The sequence below is a fragment of the Sander lucioperca genome, chromosome 13, assembly GCF_008315115.2.
Source record: "Sander lucioperca isolate FBNREF2018 chromosome 13, SLUC_FBN_1.2, whole genome shotgun sequence".
NCBI lineage: Eukaryota > Metazoa > Chordata > Actinopteri > Perciformes > Percidae > Sander > Sander lucioperca.
In genome coordinates this window covers 23418677-23438653 of record NC_050185.1, presented here as the reverse complement: position 1 = coordinate 23438653, position 19977 = coordinate 23418677, and the positions used below count along the sequence as shown (strand labels likewise).

Sequence of the window (19977 nt, the reverse complement as noted above, 5' to 3'; positions counted from 1 at the left end):
CTCTCGCTCTCTTCAGTTTGTGGAGGAAGTAGAGGCGCTGCTGGGACTTCTTGGCCAGTGATGCAGTGTTTGTTGTCCAGGAGAGGTCCTCACTGATGTGCACCCTCAGGATTTTGGTGCTGCTCACTCTCTCCACAGCAGCAGCGTTATTTTCTATGTTTTAATATCTTCTTATCCCATGTCATGTATGACCCTATTTTTTAAGTACATTGAGCCTGTTATGAAATGTTCTATATAAATAAACTTGATTTGACTAATGTTATCCTCTCTTTGTCTTCTCCCTCTATAATATAATTTTAACTTCACTCCTAAATAACTATATGAGATTGTGTTTCAATGTATTTATATGTGATTTTGTTACAGCTTGATTTTCCTTTTGAAATGCTTCAAGGAGGTTAATTAACTATCACGCTTACCACAATATAGAAACCTGGAATACAGGACCTATGTAGTAATAATATAGCTCTTTTGGAAGACACTCCCCTGACTAGGTTTTCATATATTTAGTAGCAATGTTAGTGTAAGTAAAATGTGTTTTTCAAAGATGTGGGTCTTTTAGCAACATTGTTTTTTTGCTTGTTAATGGGAATGAGTATTTGTCAGCACAAACACCTTTTTGTTAAGCTAAAGATGTGTGACTCTCTTGTTTATGCACCCACACCGTAGTGTATAATATACAGTACAGTAAGTAAGTAAGAAGGATATTAAGGCTCTTTGTACATTCATTTTACTGAAGTGGTAACAGCAAGACTAATTCTGATCACTTTCTTTGTCTTTTCTCTGTTCATCAGGAGAGGTCTTTGTCGCCAGGAAAAATGGATCTCCTGAATTAAATGAACACCTTTTGGTCCCTTGTTCCCTCTCAGCACCTGAAGAGACAGGGAAGACAGAGACAGGAGATACATGGCTGTCAGACCCAACAAGATGGGCTACGGTTACTGATGCTTTGGGTGAGATGAGGGATGTTGACCCCAGTCAGGAAGAAGATCAACAAGCCCAAAAGCTTGAAACTTATATATTTGGATTGATCCAACGTCGAGCTCTACCCACACGCTCCTCAAAGCCCCGCACCAGCCTGGCACATGATGCCCGAGCTGTCAATGTGGTGAGGCAGAGTAGTTTATGCCGCAAGGAGGAGCAACGTTCTCCTAAGCAGGTGTCTGTTCAAGAGATCTCTACTCCATCCCAGTGTTCAGAGGGAACTGTTCCACAGGCTTGCCATAACCTCGATCAGCAGCCTTACCTGGGGTCAGGTTTTACTGAAGATGTCCCACGCCAGTACCACCACAATCTCCAGCAAGGTATCCAGCATCAACCAGGGCTTTATTGCAGGCCCAGGCAGGCTCCCATGATTAACACCTCCTGCTCAACATTGCTGGACTATCCATCTTGCAGAGTGCTGCAAGCCCAACCAGACTCTAGCAATAGTGAGTCTGATTCACCCCAACATTTCCACAACTACCCTTCACCTCCAGCTATGTCAAAACCTCATCAACCACTTACAATTGATGAGCAGCTGGTCAACGCAGAGTATATTCCAGCCCAGCCTTGCCGAGCCTCCACCAGAGCTTATGCACATCACCAATCCAACCCCCACAAGGGGTCTGGGGTGCCCAAACCCAACCAAAGCACCTATTCTCCGGAAAGAAGCCATCATCAAGAGCAGCAGCCCACAGCATCTCAGATCCAACCCTCCAGATCCCGGGGGGGCCCAAAGAAGTGTCGCTCAAATGAAGACAAAAATGGTGCCGGCAGGAAGCCAGGGAAGAAGGCATGTAGGTCTCAGTCAGAGAACAGCTTGCAAAGGGTTCCAGAACGCAAGTACAATACAGTAGAGAGGGATGGTGGAGGAAGTGGAAGTGGTGGAAGGGGAAGCCGCAGTAGTCAGACCAGGAGCAAGAAACAACAGCAAGGTGGTAGCTGTCGCCGCTGGCAGTCCACCCTGGAGCTCAGTCAAGATGAGGCCGACCAGCCACCTATGCAGATACCCGTGCAAGGCTCTTCAGCTTCAAATCAAAAGGACAATTGTGCAAGGCGCACACGCAAATCTCGCCCTACACATGCACCATATGCCTATCAACACCAGTCCCACCATCATCAGCACATGGAGTACCAGTTAGAGAGGGACCAAGTACCACTGCGTCAGCCTAGTGAGGACTACCCTCACCCACGTCTGGGTGAGTCTGAGTCCAGCATGAGCGAGGCTGACTCTCCAGATTCCAGCTCTTTGTCCAGTGATTCAGATGAGAGTGGTGGTCTGGTTTGGCCCCAACAACTACCCCCTCAACTTTCCCTTCCATCACCTTCTGCCCCACCTGGGGCACCTCTGCAGCCCAAGGCTTTCATCAAGATTAAGGCCTCACATGCCCTTAAGAAGAAGATCCTACGCTTTCGCACTGGTTCACTGAAAGTAATGACCACTGTATAAAGTGGAACACTGGCCAAACTGAAAGAACATGAACTGCAGAGCTTTGGTATATGATGGAGCACGAACTATAGAGAATATAAAAATTACTGTGTACATTTAAGTTCTATGATCTTGGTCGTCTGAATGGATTGGATGGTTTTAGAATAGCCTTAACAAGAAATGAAGGGCCCTGTTTGGTAGTATCTTCGGATATAAAGTAAATGATTCAAAATCATCACTAATGCTTCCTAACGGAAATGAAAGACAATATAAAAACCAATACTTATTTAGTTTCAAGCTCTCATCTAATTTTACATAGTTGGGCATCAAAATAACACCTCATTTAGAATACTATACTACAGTAAAAACTATAAAACTATAGCACCAATAAACTATAAAGAAATAATAAACTCAGTACATAAATCTATAGAAAGGTGTAATACCTTACCTATATCCATGATAGTGAGAATAAATATATAAAAAAATAACATATTGTCTAAATTCATGTATTTATTTCAAAATATCCCTCTCGCGCCACCTGTAGGAATGTTTAATAAACTCACAGCGCTCTTCAGGAAATTTGTATTAAAAAAGAAATGTCCTTGAATCTGCTTATCTCCGCTGTATCTTCCATTTGCTACTGAGGGGCTGAAATGTCCAAATCTTTATTGGTACTATTTAGCAACACAATTGAGAACTATAATCTATTTTTCTTCTGGAGATGCTCTGTCATGGATGTACACAGAGTCATGCTCCTTTAAGGTACCATTGCATTTGTACCTGTATTCAGCTAAGCTAAAGTACATAAGAACACATACTGCTCACCCTATAGTTCTTAATATGATTCCTGTATGGTACAGTATGAGGTAAAGGTATATATGAATATTTAAAACATTGAAAATTGTAATTGCAATGAAAATTTAATAAAAACATTGTTAAAAAAAAGCAGGCAATGAAGGAAATGACCATCACCATATTAGCTGTTGTTTCAAAATTGGGATGTAAAATTATTAGGGCTGTCAAAATATATTTTTTTAACACGTTATTTTTTCTCAGATTAATTAATCGAAATTAACGCGTTAAAAAAAATAACAGATGAATCCATTCCATATTGAACTTTGACCCAGAGCCATTCTAGCCACCATTCAACTGTAAAATGAAGGAGGGAGACGAGAATGTGCTGCCTGGATCATTGATTGGAACATTTACTTAATAAAAATCTTCTTCCTGAATAGGGTTGGGTACCGAAATCCGGTGCTAATACGGCAGGTAACGCAGATTTCAGCGCCTCATTTCGGTGCCACTGATATGTCTGAGCTTCTCTCTGATGCTCTGAAACAGACGTTACAGGAAATAGAAACATCGCTGCATGTGATGCTAGTTAACACTATACTCTACAGCAGCTAACGTTAGCCTACCGCTAGCTAGTAGCTGGATTAAACACGGTTACAATGCTGACAGCTAACGCTAAACGGTGTAAAGTGTGTCTGTATTTTACTGTAGAGGATTCGACACCGGGATGCAACAGTCTGCAGCTGCCGTTGTCAGAAAAGCACAGACGGTGCGTTCAATGAAACTGGTAACCTACAGTCTCGTGGTGCATTCAAAGTTGTTGTTAAATGCCCTTTTCCTATCTGGTGGTTGTTGTTCTCATTCAACAGCAATTTACTAGTGAAATAAGTTATTGTTATAGTTATTACATTATTATTAAATCATTTAATTTTGACCATATGGCCTAGCAATAAACAAGCTGTTCTTTAATTTTGACGACTGTTGTTTAGTGCCCTTCTTTTTTTTTCTTTTTTTTTACTTTCTTAAAAAGTATTGGTTAAGGCACCGGGGAAAAATTATGTATGCAATTAATTTAGATGAATTAATCACAGAGTATGTAATTAATTAGCTTTATATGGATGACTCATGTTTTGTCAATGGGCACCATCTTTGGCCACATTGGCTCCTAAATATCCCCACCCATCTACATGCACACCTACTGATAGAGTATGTCAGAGTCCACACTGGCATTGTCTTTAAGGTCACGGTGAACTGTATTTCATGGTTTTAATTTCCGACCGGGTACAGATTAATCCCCAATGTACCTATCATTGTAAGGGAAAATGGGCTTCATGCAAGAATATTTTCTTATATTCTTATCCTAAACTCTTCTTACTTTTGTGTGGCTTGTTCATAGGGGTTTTCAAAGTCAGATTCACCAAACTGTCTTAACCGCACAAATCCTTTGTTTTAACCTGACAAATGCCACCTGTTCATGAGTAGCTGTGTATTTGTTGGATTTTATCATGAGCATAACCAACACTTTGCTATGTAGAGATATCTGTTCTTTAAAAAGTATGTTTTGGTTGACACATTGTCAGCCTTTAAAAATGGAGCCTTTGTCTCAATGTTTTTCATACCTTTTTTTATCCTATTTTAAGCAAATTCTCCAACAAACAGTTACACGTGCACATTGGAAACTTATGTTGAAAAATATCGTAGCTTACCATGCTAAAGCAGGCCACAGTTTCCTTATATTTGGAATGTGAAATCCTCTTTTGTTGCTGAATTGTTGCATACCAGTTATTTTATGATTTTTTTGAAAGAGATATTTTGCTGTTTTAAATCCAGCTCTGTGGCATGGTAGTGTGGGCAGTGTGTGTCGATGAACAGTGTTTAGCTTTCCTCTGTGGTGCCAGTGTTTTAAACACACTGCCCACACAAAGATGACAGAGCTGGTTAAAAATCAACAAAGTATCCCTTTACGTCATGCTTTAATTAAACAGTAAGATAACTTAAGGCAAACCACGAAAAGCGAATGTTTTCTACATATTTTCTTCATAACATACAGCTATCACATATGTTGTGGGTGGAAGTAAATGTATCTGTTGGACATGGGGAAATGTGACCAACGTATATAAAAGGAGTAGATTGTTTTTACAGTACAACATGCTTGCGAGACATTTTGTCTGGAATTTTTGGTTGAGATAGTAAATCTCACTGTAAAAAGAATTGACTTTCAGCTGAAAAGAAGTATGTGAATCTTTGTCAAATTACTTAAGGACCCACAGTAGCAAGATATGAATCGTCTTCAAAATATTTTGGAGAAATCAAATGTCTCACTCCCAGTCAAATATTCTTAAAAGAACTTGTTTAAACTCTTAAGTAAATTACAGTTTCCAGTGTTGTAATGTTAACAGTGGGCTACTGGCAGACTAATATAAATGTGCCTGCCCAAAGAATTCAACAATACAATGTCACTTTAACTATATGACAGTATTATCATTTAAAGTGCACTTGCCAACTATATGCTTTTTGTATGAAATGTATATGAGAAAATGTATTAATGAAATAAAAGTGTTTGTTTTGAATATACCAAAACATCCCATGTGTTGTTTTTTCTAACTTATCCATCTTCATCCGCTTATCCGGTATCGGGTCGCGGGGGTAGCAGCTCCAGCAGGGGACCCCAAACTTCCCTTTCCCAAGCCACATTATCCAGCTCTGACTGGGGGATCCCGAGGCGTTCCCAGGCCAGGGTGGAGGTATAATCCCTCCACCTAGTCCTGGGTCTTCCCCAAGGCCTCCTCCCAGCTGGATGTGCCTGGAACACCTCCCTAGAGAGGCGCCCAAGGGGCATTCTTACCAGATGCCCGAACCACCTCAACTGGCTTCCTTAGACGCAGAGGAGCAGCGGCTCTACTCCGAGTTCCTCACAGATGACTCCTTCACTTGGGGTAAATCCATCGGTAGGCACTCCATCTGTTTCCTGCTGAGAACCATGGCCTCAGATTTAGAGATGCTGATCCCAGCTGCTTCACACTCGGCTGCGAACCGATCCAGCAGGGACGTGCACAGAAATTTTGGGCAGCAGAGGCTCAAGAGAAAAAAAGGCCTAATAGGTAATAAATAATTATTTATTTGAAATTTGGACAAAACGTTGAATATATTAACACAACTCTGACTACCTTACCAATTTATTTTATTATGCAATTGTTTAATAGATTTAATAAATACTCAACAAAATAATCCATTCACGCAGAGACTTTTTACAATTTCCCCGGTTAATCACAAACAGCAAAAGAAACTGTCACAATGTTTTCTATGCTACTAGTTTCAAGTTTATATTTAGAATAAGTGACTGCACCAAGGAGAGGGACATCCTTTTACTAAGAATGTGTTTATTTTGCTAATGGCAATACATCATTTTAATTCTTTTGGTGTTATTGGAATACATACCACTTTAAATCAAAATGTTTGTGTTTCTTGTTTGTTCTGAAGAAACCAATAAAAATAATTGAATAAAGGTATCTGCATGTACTGTCGATGTGAACTGAGTATTATACGCACCATGATTACTTCTTCTAGTGCTACTCTTAACCCTTTAACCCTGTTGTCTTCGGGTCAAATTTGACCCATTTTCAAAAAGTTTCTACATCAGAAATTTAGGTTTCTTTCAACCAAATTGTCAAAGAAAATAACGTGTATGGTTGCATACAACGCTCTTCACAAGTAAGTACACTCTTCATTGAATTTGGGTGTTTCATTCTATTTCAGCATTTGAAAAAAACAATGTCAGAAAAAGCTTCAGAAAAAGTGATAAAAACGTCGGAAAAAGTGACGTGTCAAAACGAAAAAAGAAACAAAAATAAAGTTTTAATTTAAACGATGGGAAGACAACACAATGGTTAATTATAAAACTACCAGTGGAGTTCTAGTACCAATGAACTATGTATACATTATCAACCTTTTTCTGTCTGTAAAAGTAATTGAGCTCCTACACTGCGTGTGCGTATGTGTAAGGGGATTTCATTGGGCTGGGCTGTTTTATGACATTAGGATTGAGTTCCAGCTGCCTTAGTTCATTTAGGTGGAAACGAGAGATCGAGAGAAAGGAGAGCAAAAGAAGATGGAAAAAAGAGGAGGAATGCTCATATAACCTCTGCTTCGATGGGAAATAACAAAACCTCCTCTCACTTCTGCAACATGTGAAGCTCTTTATAATCTCACTATCTATGTCATTATTTCCAACATTTTCACTCTCATATCCATTCCTTCCCTCTTCATCCCTCCATCTGTTAGTGGTTAGAAGAAACATGCTCCCTTCAGGGCCAGGAACCTGTAGTATTTCCTGCTTTGCCAGAGAGCAAGGGGGAGAGAGGCAAGGGAGGAGGAGACAAAGGGGAGAACAGAGAGGCACTGAGTCTGAGGAGGAAACCCACACAGAGAAAAAGAAACAGAGAGACATTGAGAGGGAGAGGGAGGGGAAAAAAGAAGGAGGTTGAATGAAGGCCTCATGCGCATACATCTGGCTTTGATTTGCCAGACAGAGAGGGTGATGGTGAGAGAGAGGAGACAGAGGGGCTTTTATTTTTGGCACTTTGGGGGATACAGAGTGATTGACCTATTTTTTTTCTCCTTCATCCTCTTAGATTTTTCCTTCTACACAGTTCATTCACATTTCATATCTCTGGAAGCAACTAGCAATCTAGGCGCGGCCCATTTTATTCTCTATCTTTCTTCTCGCTCCACTCACCTCTGTTAGCCTCAAGTGTCAATGAATATCCAGTACCTCCCTGTCACTGTCTTCCTCCTTTGAAAAATACAACTGATAAGTGAGCATGGTGGTGTGTCAGTTACTCCTCCTTTTTCTGGACACACATGTTGGGATGTTGCTTTTAGGTTTCTGTTCGTAATGAACAGAAACCTAAAAGCAGCTGTGTACATTTGAGGCCCAAAGTTAAAAAAAAAAAAAAATCTAATCCTGGTGCTTGTAGGCATGTATCCTGTAAATGAAGATCCTTTACCATTACAGCTCTTAAACTACTGACTTTTCCACAAGGTTTTAAGCAGCAGTCTTCCAATTGCTTTGCATTGTATAGACTGCAGCAGTTGATATTTAGTCTAGGATTAATAGAAAAAACGGTCTTGAGGACATCAGAGTAGACAACGTTCAAAAAAAGAGAAAACTGAGTGTTGTTCCCTCTTCAATTCAATTCAAACCTGCAATTTGCATTCACTAAAAGTTCTGTTGTTGCTGCTGACAGACTCAGATTATTATTCTAAGTGTCTGACAACATTATGAAAGGATCCCTACAGAGATAGACCTTTTAGTGAAAGAGTAAGATCCTTTTAGTTTAACATGAAACGGCCATTTCTAAACCCATAAGGCTCCATGTAAATAATCACTACTTTTAGCGTGTATAGAGCCAGCATTTTGTAAATGGATTAATTAAGTCAACTGGTTCAGGCGGCGTATTGGTGAGATCTGTTTTTGACTGACAGAGGATTGTAAGCCTCTGATGGCCATCACTAGTATACATGAAGCACAGGACATCATACTGGTATGTGTGGCTCTGCTTCCCTCTAGAGGTTAGGTGCTGTAATCACATGGTCACTTGGCCCTAGCGAACACTGGGGTGAAATGAGTAGCTACAGACCTGTTTGACTTGTTGTCAATCAGTGGAAACATCCAGAGTGAGTCATGGTATTAGTGGTGTGCTGCTGCAGTGTATTAAGCTGTTTATATTAGGGCTGTCAAGCGATTAAAAAAATGAATCTAATTTATTATTATTGTTATTGTACCAGAGCTTCATTTAGAAGAGATATAGAGATCACGCGTAGAAAAACTACCTTTGGACAAACTGTTGTGTCTATCAGAGGAGGTCATTTTTGGAACAGCATCCCAACAAACATTAGAGAATGTCCAACTTACTGCACATTTAAAAAGCACCTTAAACAACTTCTTAAAAGTTCCCAGTCATGTCATCATTTTGACTAATCTTATTGATGTTTTGTAACCTGCCTGAATGTGTGCTAATGTGTTTCTTGTTTGATATTGTATATTGTCATATTCTTTTGTGTTGCATTATTTTGTATTTTGTTGTTTTCCTGCCTCGGGACTACAGGTGAAAATTAGCATTAATGCTAAAACCTGGCTCATTTACAGTCTTTACAGAAATGTTAGATTGTTCATTAATGTGCACTGTCCCGAATAAATAAATAAATAAAATAAATTAATTAATTACAGGCTTTGTAATTAATCAAAATTAATCACACATACACATATTTGCTTTGGGGAAGCACTTGAAAAAGTTTGAATGAAAATGGATATTGTTTGATGAGTGAATGAATGAAAAGATAAACATTATTAACTTGAAAAGATCAACATCTTTATTTTCCAGACATTCAAATATCTTGGTCACATTATAACATGTATAAGACATACACAGACAGTTCTGTAAGCTGGATGCTCAGGCCAACATATTGCTTCGTAAAGTTTGTATGTGTTTTGTATGTTCTTATTTAGAGCTTTCTGTACTCCGCTGTATACAGCTCATCTCTGGTGGAGCTACAGGTAAAGTAGTCTGCGCAGACTCACTGTGGCATATAATGATGCAATGAGGCTGCTGCTTCGAGTCCCCAGACGGCATAGTGCCAGCCAATTGTTTGTAAATGCTGGTGTTTCTACATGTGAGGCACTACTGAGGCAGTTAATATATGCATTTATGTGTTGTTTGGATGAGTCATAAAATAGCATCATAGAGGCTCTAATAAGCCCTAGGAAGAGCTGCTTTCGATTCTCATTTGAACTCAGAAAACATTAGCATGACAGCTTACAAACAAATTCTTAAAATGATAGATGTATTGTATTTTGTATATATATGTATATTTGTATATAAACCTAGCACAAAAAGTAAGGAAATTTGTGTTTGGTAGATTATTTCTCTGTGTTAACTATGCTTTTTGGCAATACATCTTATACCGTTGGAAAGCCTGTTTAGTTCTCTTTCAAATGGTGCCCAATTTGTAAGGAACATGCATTTGTGGGATGAGCAGCAGTGCTGAGTATGTGGGTTGCGCCCATGAAAAAATTGCCAAATCTTCTCTGCCAATGTCAAACAGCTTATTCTGCCATTGACTCGTTTGGTGTTTGGTGGATTGGATGGGAACCTGAAATGGGAGGAAAACAGTTCCTCTATTATTAAGAGGGCTCACAGTGGAATGTTTTTCCTAAGGCAGTTAACCAAACTGAACATCTCCAGCTCTGTTCGGTCTAGGTTTTACAGAGCCACTGTGGAAAGCCTTCTGTCAACATCCATTTCTGTATGGTTTGCATCAGCATTGGCCCAGGCGAAGAACAGACTGCAGCGCATTGTGCGCACAGCAGAGAGGCTGACTGGACAGAGGCAGCTGTCAATCAGTGACCTGTATGAGGCCAAAGTCAGGAGGAGGGCAGCTAAAATTGCTGCTGATCAGTCCCATCCAGCAAGTGACATTTTTAGGCTGCTTCCCTCAGGAAGAAGGTACAGGGCGATGAGGACAAGGACCTCACGCCACCACAATAGTTTTTTTCCAAGAGCCATTTCCCTTTTGAATAGCTGATCAGTGTGCCCCCCCCCCCCAACGTTACTATTTTATCTTTGGACTATTATTGATTGTTTTTAAGCATGTCCATGCAGCTATGCACATATACTGTTTGTCAAGCTCTGCGTTACTGATTGCCATGTCAAATTCCTGTGTGTCTGCTGATGCATTTGACGAATAAAGTGATTCTGATTCTGATTCTGATGATTTAAGTTGAAGAAACAAGACATATTGGGAATTTAACAATTTATTCATTTCACAAACAGGAGCCTCAGTAGCATGTGGAAGAACCGTACACAGCCACAATAGCCTGGTACCTCCTCCTCACGCTGGTCACCAGCCTGGTCACACACTGCTGTGGGATGGCATCCCATTCTTCAACCAGCATTTGTCACAAGTCAGCCAACGTGGTTGTGTTGGTCACTCTGGCATGAACAGCACACCAAGCTGATCCCACAAGTGTTCAATGGGGTTGAGGTCAGGACTGCTGGCAGGCCATTCCATCCTCTCCACTCCCACATTCTGGAGGTAGACTGTGGAGATATGGGATTGCCACTGGTTGCAGAATCTCTATATCTCTCTGCATTGAGATTGCCTCCAATGATGACAAGCCTCGTTTTTCCAGTGAGGGAGATGCCGCCCCACACCATCACACTGCCTCCACCAAAAGGTGTTACTCTATCGGTGCAGCAATCAGCATAGCGTTCTCCGCATCTTTGCCACACTTTGACCCTACAATCCATCTGCCGTAGGCAGAATCATCCAATCCACCAAACAAGTCAATGGCAGAATAAGCTATTTGGCATTGGCAGAGAAGATTTGGCAAATTTTTCATGAGGGCAACTCACATACTCAGCACTGCTGCTCATCCCACAAATGCATGTTCCTTACAAATGAAAGAGAACTAAACAGACTTTCCAACGGTATAAGATTTATTGCCAAAAAGCATAGTTACCACAGAGAAATAATCTACCAAACACAAATGTCCTTACTTTTTGTGCTAAATTCAGATGGAGGCCATAATCTGGAATGCCACAAATGTTACAGAGAAGAGAAGACAAGAGACGGGACTCTGGCCTTAATACACAAGGCAGTCACATGATCTCATGGCTGCCTTGTGTATTAAGGCCAGAGTTACTTCCTGTGCACACTAAACAACTGATGAAGGTCTTTGGATGAACACTGAAACATCTTGTATTTTATATTTTTTTAATCCAGTGTTTTTAAATTAAAGCTTTGTTGAAACCAGAAAAGAAGCTGGTAGTTCTCCCAGGAGAGGGGACAGCAGCTCCACTGACAGCTAAATATGTATCTGTCTGCCAGAACCTGACTCACAACCACTTTAGGATCCCAAAAATGACAGATTTGTTTAGTATTGTACAGTAATTATATTATACAAAAACTGTAACTGTTGTGTAATGTAATTGTTTTGTAATATAGTGTGTTGTATCGCGATCAGTAAAGTATAGTATATATGTGACACCTATATATTTAATATATGACATGTAGGCTATGAATTTCTGTAAACTGCTGAAAGAGAGAGAGAGAGAGAGAGAGTTTCCATACCTGTTACTCTTCTTTGGTGTCTCTGATACGTTTTAACATGAAGGCCAGGAATCCCCAACACTTTGCTGATTTTTTTGAGAGCTGCATATCCCAAGCCTAACTCGTGCACTAACAGCACCATTCACACATTCACATCAAACGCTACATTGTTCCTCGATACGTCTTGAAGACATGTAGGTGTATAGACACTTGCCTGTACACATCTTCTTTGCAGAGACTGCACTCTAGTAGTAAACTGCAACAGAACCCATGGTTCTGCGGATCAATACTAACTGTCCCTGTGCAATTAGAACAAATTAAACCACCGATCAGTTCATTCAAACGCGCTACATGAACTATCAGCCACTGCTGTGTGTCGCTCTGTCTGAACACACCTTTCTGAACGACGGGTGTCAGAAAGACGATGTGATGGCATTTCATCATCCGCTGTCTTAGTTTGTAATCCCATGTGTCTCCTTGTTAATGACAACTGTTTTCGTCTTCTCTGAGATGATTTTCGACGCACTTCTTTCGACATTTTTAACTCCCGTGGAAATGTCAGAGCACGTCACGTGACGAATCTGAACAAATCACTTTGTCAGAAATTGGCATCAGCCAATGAGATTGCGCATTTAGAGTTAAATCCCCCCATTGTACTGTCAAATGACCATATTTGGATCTGACAACATTACACTTTACACATTACACGTTAGAGCTTTCTAACGGTATATGTGATGACAGGGTGCAGACAGCGATCGTGGAGCAGCATGTTGATTTAGAACGCCAACTTTTGTTGAATTTAGGAGAAATCTACAGACGCAAATAGACAAAGTGTATTAAAATAAAGACCTAAATGTGTATTTTTCACCACAAGTATGAAAGAAGACATGTTAGTGAAGACAAATAGCCCAAAATCTCAAAATTGACCAGTGAAAAAAAAACAATGTTTTTGCCTGCCGTGTCAAGCAGTGGTTAAGTGACAACTAATTGCTGCTGAACCCAGATAAGACGGAAACACTAATTATTGCCCCTGAAAGTAGCGTCCCGCTGATTAAGCAGCATATTGGTGCTTTAGGCCCGTCTGTCCAACCGAGTCTAAGGAATTTAGGTGTTTTTGATTCTGCGATGTCCTTGGAGAATCACTCCAAACAGTTAATTAGAAACTGCTACTTTCAACTGAGGAACATATCAAAACTCTCAACTTTGGTGTCAAAGGTTGAATTGGAAATGATCATCCATGCTTTTATCTCGTCTCTTTTAGATTGTTGTAACAGTCTTTTTATAGTTTGAACAAGAAAGAGCTTTTCCGTCTGCAGGTTGTTCAGAACTCTGCTGGGAGACTTTTAACTCACACAAGCAAAAGAGCGCCACATTAGAGTTAGAGTTTTCTTCATCACGCTCCCTCCACTCCCGGTGGATTTCTGACCATTACTGCCTTCACCCGCAATGTGTGTATTACACTCCCGCCCGCTCCCGCAATGTGTATGTCCACTCCCGCCCGCACCTGCAAAACTCTGAGAATTTATGCCCGCACAATAATAGAGATGCATTGATTTTGTGTCTTCTCCCGTCCCGCATGAGAAAATACGTAATTTTATAGGTTAATAGGGAGAATTGTAATGAACACGTTATTTTGACAGCCCTAGTTTAAATACAGATTCAGTACAACATTAGCAAGAGTTTAAAATAACTAGTTGGATTAGCCTTAGTTGTCCTATAATGTATTATATTATATTATATTATGTTAATGAATGTGTTGTATTAATCTTTGGTGTCAGGGCATGTAGCATGTAGCATGCAGTTCTGTGTGTGTGTGTGTGTGTGTGTGTGTCTGTCAGGGTAGAGGTGTCTGTTGTAACAGCAAACGTCCACTTTGCGCTAGCCAGAAGCCACCCAGACGACCTGGTAGTACATAAGGGAAAGGTGCATATAGAAGAATTACACAGAAACATAACACAAGAGTTCTACATTGGTCTCTTCTCTTTACTGTACATTTCTCATATCAACTCTCACTCAGTGTAATCCATCTGGGATTGTAGCAGCATGTACTATTTAATGATGTTTCATCATATCAGTCAAGTCAACAAAGCAGGCATGACAAGGACATGATGGAAATTAATTTGCGAGAAATTATCACTGAAGTTCTCGACAAATAGTAGTCATACAGCTATTCTTCGTTTCTTTTATGAAATAGGAGTACCTACAGTATATATATATATATATATATATATATATATATATATATATAAAGTTGTTGATATATCCAGCAGCATTTCAGTAAACACATGGATATCCAGTAATCACTGTTACTGTTGATGTACAGTATGTTATACCAGTGATCAGGTTATATAATATGACTTTCCTGTATGGATTTTAATAATTTGAAGAGACTGCAGACAGGTGTATTCAAGAAAAAAGATAATTATAACTGCTGCAGTAAATATTTTCAATGAAGAGCGTTTGTTTTAATTTTAATTTAGAGCTGTGTCCCAAAATGGTCTAAATTCCATACCTTGCCCCAAAATTTGGTGATGTAAGTTAACAATATTCAATGCTGGCACAAAATGTGGTCTATCAAGACCTCATAACCCATTCTGATCAGACCTTAGTTCAAACATTTCATCAGAGGATTCAGAGTCGATATTCTCACCCCTGAACTTTCCCATTGGGACTATCTTCCTAAAGTCCTTTAGGCCACTACAACTGGGTCTGGGCCGGCCTTTCATGCTAATATTTTGTAAATTGTCCCTAAAAGTCATTCATCACATGCTTATTTGCTGTGGGATGAGATTTGCATCACAAAGGAAAGAGTCCTGAAGGTTGTTGCTACAATCTGTGGTTGCCCACAGTGTCACATAAAGTAGCAGCAAACTGCAGCAGTTACTCAAACATTATCAATCCAAAAAGCAGTACTGGAATCAGCTTAGTATTAGTTATTTGGTGGACCTTATTTAGTCCAAATACACTACACATTTAAATACATGTGTAGTTGTCTAAACCTTTCCAAGGGGTTCTCTATAATTGGGAAAGTCCAACATGCAGGGGTTACACATTATAAAAGTGACACAGTGCTGTCAGTTCGTACTGGTTGTACTGGCTCAGCTCCTCAGGCAGGGTGGGGCAGCCTCAGGGGGGGTGGGGGAGGCAGGTGGGGTCAGCCGAGAGAGGGACAGTTGACTTTGGGACGGTCCAATAGAAGACTTCCTCGCAACCAAGCTGCAACAGTGGAAATGTAAAGACACAATCAGGTAGAACATTGGATACTGTGGGAATTATGTCCAAAATAAGGCCCTAAGGCGCCTCCTTTATATCGGACTTAAGTTTACTAAAACACAACGATCAATCTGAGACGAAGAGTTCAGTTCAGCAATGTTTACTGAGTCCAGCATCTAAGAGTCTAAGTTTCCGTAGCAACAGACATGAAGTCAGAGCCCGGTCCACCAGGATCTCGGTTCGAATGAGCTCTGATCTATTGTCTCCCTTAAGCTTTTATCCTCCCCTCACAGGGGGGTGTCTCCTTGTTTCTAGGCAGAAACTGTTATCTTCACAAACACACACGCCAAGGTTGGGGCCTCTGTGTGGTGCAACTTCCTCTCCTAATCTCGTAACTTTAACTGTCTTTCCTGTTTTTCTGCTTATCAGTCCGGTACACAATGAACTTTTATGCCATATAAGGCTTAACCTATAGTTAAAGGCTTAAGCTTAACATTCTTGTGCATCAGAGTTCACCCGGAGTACTTTTAACCACTTCCTCAATGCCTGCACACAGCTCTTTTGTAACGAACACAAATACAACTTTAACTGCTAATATTCTACAATACATAGGATATTTTAAACATGTAAACCATTTAGAATTCTAACTTCATTTTAATTCAAGGCAATTTTTGCACTGATGCCTTAAAGTCCCTGACAGTGGAAATACGATAATTAGCCAAAACCTCTCTGAAAGGCAATTGTCTTTTTCTGTAACAAATTCTGTGTTTCACTGCAACACAAAATAATATCAGCATCAACAAATTATTCAAAAAGTCTTCAAAAAGCCATAATTTCAACCCTGGCAGACTGTACTTGAAGTGCGGGGACATATTCTGTGGTCCTTACCCTTCTTCCATCCCCATGTCGTCCTGCTGCTCCCCTTCCACAGGGCTGTCTGTGTGCTCAGCACTGCTGTCCTCCCCCTCCTCCTCCTCCTCTACATTGTTGTTCATTAGGCATCGAGGAGGCCGGTGTGGATCTCCGCTGTCCGGCTCTCTGTGCTCCATGGGCTCCACAACTATAGAGGGAAGACGCTCCCTCCTATAAAGAAAGTCTTCAGGATAGGAACTGGAATCTGAGTCTTCATTCATGTTGGCTTCAGGGAAGATCTGCTCCAAGGAGGAGATTTGTAATGATTTAGATTAGCATTCCAAAAAAACACCTTTGTATGATTATTTAAGTTATGCCTAGTACAGTATAAAGATCATGGGGTAAAAAAACAATACCAACTGACCATACTAAATGTTAACATTTGAGACAGTGCTATCACCAGGGGTCATGTCACACCTTTGTTAAAGCACCAATCTGCACATTATACTGAGATGTCATATTTAAAACAAACAAATCATCCAGATTTGATGACAAGGGATGCTATTAAACAGTGTGAAATAAAGCAGGACACTAGAGTGAAACTAGAGTAAAGACGTCTGCAGCACCTGGTAGGCTTTGCTTCCTCTTCTCTCAACTGGACTCTCCTCCATCTGAGATTCCACTTGGCTGAGAATGGTGCTCAAACTGCAAACACACAACACATTTTGGGTTAATTTTGGTAAATTCTGTCTGTGACATTTCAATACAGAATCAAAAGATGCCTTCTGTGCTCCAAGTCTTCAGCAATGAATAGAAGCTACAAAAATGGCATCTTTACTGAAACTAGAAGCCATTTTACAATAAAAAACAAAACACAAGTTAGACTGGAGCCAAGATCTGTTGTCAGAGCAAGGTGAGATCTACTATCAAGTAAAGTACTGTAAAGCTTGATTTATGGTTCTGCGGAGGCTCCACGCAGTAGCCTACGCAAGTGGCCTGAAGTTTATACTTATGCGTTGGTGTGTGCATCGAGCCGGCATGTGTGTGTGGGGATTGTGTGGTAGAGCGAGTGAGAGAGTGACAGCGATTAGCTTTGGAGTGAGTAGTGACTCCAGAGTCATAGTGAGAGAAACAAAGTGTCTTCCCTGTGTTTTCTGACCAAGGTGTGCCAATCTGTAGCAGGAAAGGTTAACCCTCTCCTTGATTTCATGTTGTTTATGGAGAAGGAGAACTAGGAAATGAGTCAGGGGAAATGAGACGCTGCCAATCCACGGCCAAGTGGCATGCGTCGCCACAATGTGTAGTTACATTTTTCGAGAGGTGCACATCAGGGTCCGGCGTAGGGTACGTGTCTCCACGTACCTACGTACGTAGCCACGCTTTGTGACTAAATATTACAAGTTCACATAGGACAAAAGTAATCTTCATCTAAATGTGTTCACAGTACACACAGCCTCACAAATCTGTTCAACAGAAGAAACCCAGGCATTATATATAATGCCTGGGTTTCTTCTGTTGAACAGATTTGCAAAGGTTCTTTTAAGGTTTCTTTTAAACAGTGTATACACTGTTTAAAAGAAACCTTTGCATAGCAGATGTACATATGTGAAAGTCTGATATGACCTAAGATCAAACATGTTCATCTCAAGGATTTCCAACTCGGGTACCGTATGTTTCCCTGAGACATTTTCTGCTGCAAAACAATGGGCAACTTGGACAGCAAGTGTAGGGATGATGGTGGTGGTGGGGGGGAGTTTCTCCTGCTGTGTTAATCTGCAGGTAAGCACATAACAGGCTTAAACAACTCAAAGGATGGGGGAGGAGTGAGAGAACGTGGATTAAAAAGGAAGGCCTTAGATAGAATAATAATAATGAAGAATAAATTCAGAGAACATTTGGTTCCACTAGTGATTGTCCAGTTGATTACTAATATGATAAGAGAAAGTCTAGAGCTGGCCATTCCATATTTTCACTTACAGGTACGCATAAATACACATGCATGAATGAAAAGTATGTATTATACTATATATGTATACTGATGTTGATGATGTTAGCATGAAGCATCTGAATAAAAAAAGGGACACATGGGCAATTTCAGTGTTGGTGTTGGTTTGTTTATTTCATCTAAATGGACTTCAATGTCACTGCATTGCACAGTTCTATTACAATACTAATTTAACATACTGTATAGTGAGCTGTTGAAATTATTAACATGATGATTATCCCAGGGTGTTGGTGTGTATCCCATTTACACTTCAAGGTTTCGATTCATTTCATTTTAGGTATAAGAAACCTCTGGAATCAATGATGTTCTGTTGTTAAATCTACAGTGTGGTCTCATTTTTACCACTGTACTCTGTACAACACACATCATTTCTCACAGCTAGGGACATTTGAGCAGGCAGTTACATTATGTAAAATGTCTCTTTAGAAAATATTTGGAGTATTTTAGTCGTGTAGCTTACCTGTGTGAGGCAGGAATACAGCTCATCTTCACTGGGACATAATGGACCTCAAGTATTCCGATGTCTTCTCTTACAAAAATGACAAAAAAACTAGACTGTTTCTTTTGAAAGACGGTCACACTCCGCTGTCACTCACTTTCCAGTCTTTCTTCCTGCCAGGCACAGGTTCAGCTTCCTTTCTTCCATCACCCTCAGCCCTCCCCTAATGTTTCTCCTCCCCTTCCTTTATTTTCCTATGGCATCCCATTCAGTGACGCATGCAACACTGCACATTCAGGCTTAGTGTCACCTTGAATTACAAACAAAGCCTTGATGTTACATGTGAGTGTACAGCAACACAGGGCCACGTACATACAGATTAGCAGGTGAGCTGTCCTGGCTGTACACATTTATTTATTTTACATCATGATTAATGCTAGAGGCTTTCCCCCACACAACCCCAAGTATTAATTTTTCAGCAGATGGGAAGATTTTAAAGGGAAGACATATCTTTTGTGATATTTCGAGATCATTTATACACCTACACGGATACTTTCATTAAACAGAGTCATTTTCTAGTCTAACCAGCGGGAGGTGCTAGCACATTTGGGGCAGTGCTGTCTGTAACTTGCCATCAGCTTCTGCATGGAATACATGAAAAGGCAGAAACACTTTTCAAATAATGTGTTATTTTTTAAATTACATGAATTAGATAAAACATAAAACTTTTCAAATAACTCTGTCACAGTAGGTAACATTCAACAGGGAGGGCACAAACCCAGAGCATCTGTATTCACATGGCAATTAGTTTCGGTATTGCAGGAGGATTTAAGCCACACTGGACTATGCCCAGGTAAACCAGAAAAAAATATCATGCAGCTTTGAGCATAATTCATTTGGATACAAGCTTTGCATTTTTGCAAGGGTGACATTCTGAACGCCGATGTCCACGCTCTACACACAGCAGAGCAGAGAGGTTTAGTGTGTTCAACATGCAGCACATGTACCTAACTTGGAACGATACAGAGAGGATTATCAACGGCGAGGTATGCCCCATTATAATCTGCTGCATGTTTTGCTTAAATGTTATAAATGATTGATGATGCCTTTCTTTGCCATTACTCGCATTATTTACATATTAGGGCAAAGATTTAGAGT

At 40.3% G+C, this 19977-nt stretch overlaps 2 protein-coding genes across 3 annotated transcripts in view; one reads left to right on the top strand and one right to left on the bottom strand.

Moving 5' to 3' along the window:
- The window catches only part of LOC116052880 (dapper homolog 3-like), a 62348-nt gene extending 59806 nt beyond the window's left edge, over nucleotides 1-2542 (top strand). Inside the window, exon 3 of the mRNA XM_031303711.2 lies at nucleotides 792-2542. Coding sequence (XP_031159571.1) covers nucleotides 792-2428 — 1637 coding nt within the window. The 3' untranslated portion in view covers nucleotides 2429-2542. The remainder of the gene's footprint in view (nucleotides 1-791) is intronic.
- Nucleotides 2543-15029: 12487 nt separating this feature from the next.
- On the bottom strand, nucleotides 15030-19055 carry LOC116052889 (protein LBH-like). 2 transcript variants are annotated; one of them, XM_035991026.1, is made up of 5 exons: nucleotides 18841-19055; nucleotides 17158-17219; nucleotides 17002-17080; nucleotides 16412-16674; nucleotides 15030-15526 (listed from the first exon to the last, which is right to left on the bottom strand). In XM_035991026.1, exons 3-5 carry the CDS (start codon nucleotides 17044-17046, stop codon nucleotides 15409-15411), a joined length of 426 nt encoding a protein of 141 aa, XP_035846919.1. In that variant the 5' UTR covers nucleotides 17047-17080; nucleotides 17158-17219; nucleotides 18841-19055; the 3' UTR covers nucleotides 15030-15408. The 2 variants fall into 2 exon arrangements, with proteins under 2 accessions (XP_035846919.1, XP_031159576.1); XM_031303716.2 differs by lacking the exon at nucleotides 17158-17219.
- Between the last annotated feature and the right edge of the window lie 922 nt (nucleotides 19056-19977).

Coding starts and splice junctions, on each gene's coding strand:
- LOC116052889 (XM_031303716.2), bottom strand. CDS start 18,866: ATGAGCTGTATTCCTGCCTCACACAG. Junction 17,081..18,840: donor TGTATTCCTGCCTCACACAG/GTAAGCTACACG, acceptor GTGTGTTTGCAG/TTTGAGCACCATTCTCAGCC. Junction 15,527..16,411: donor GACATGGGGATGGAAGAAGG/GTAAGGACCACA, acceptor CCACTGTTGCAG/CTTGGTTGCGAGGAAGTCTT.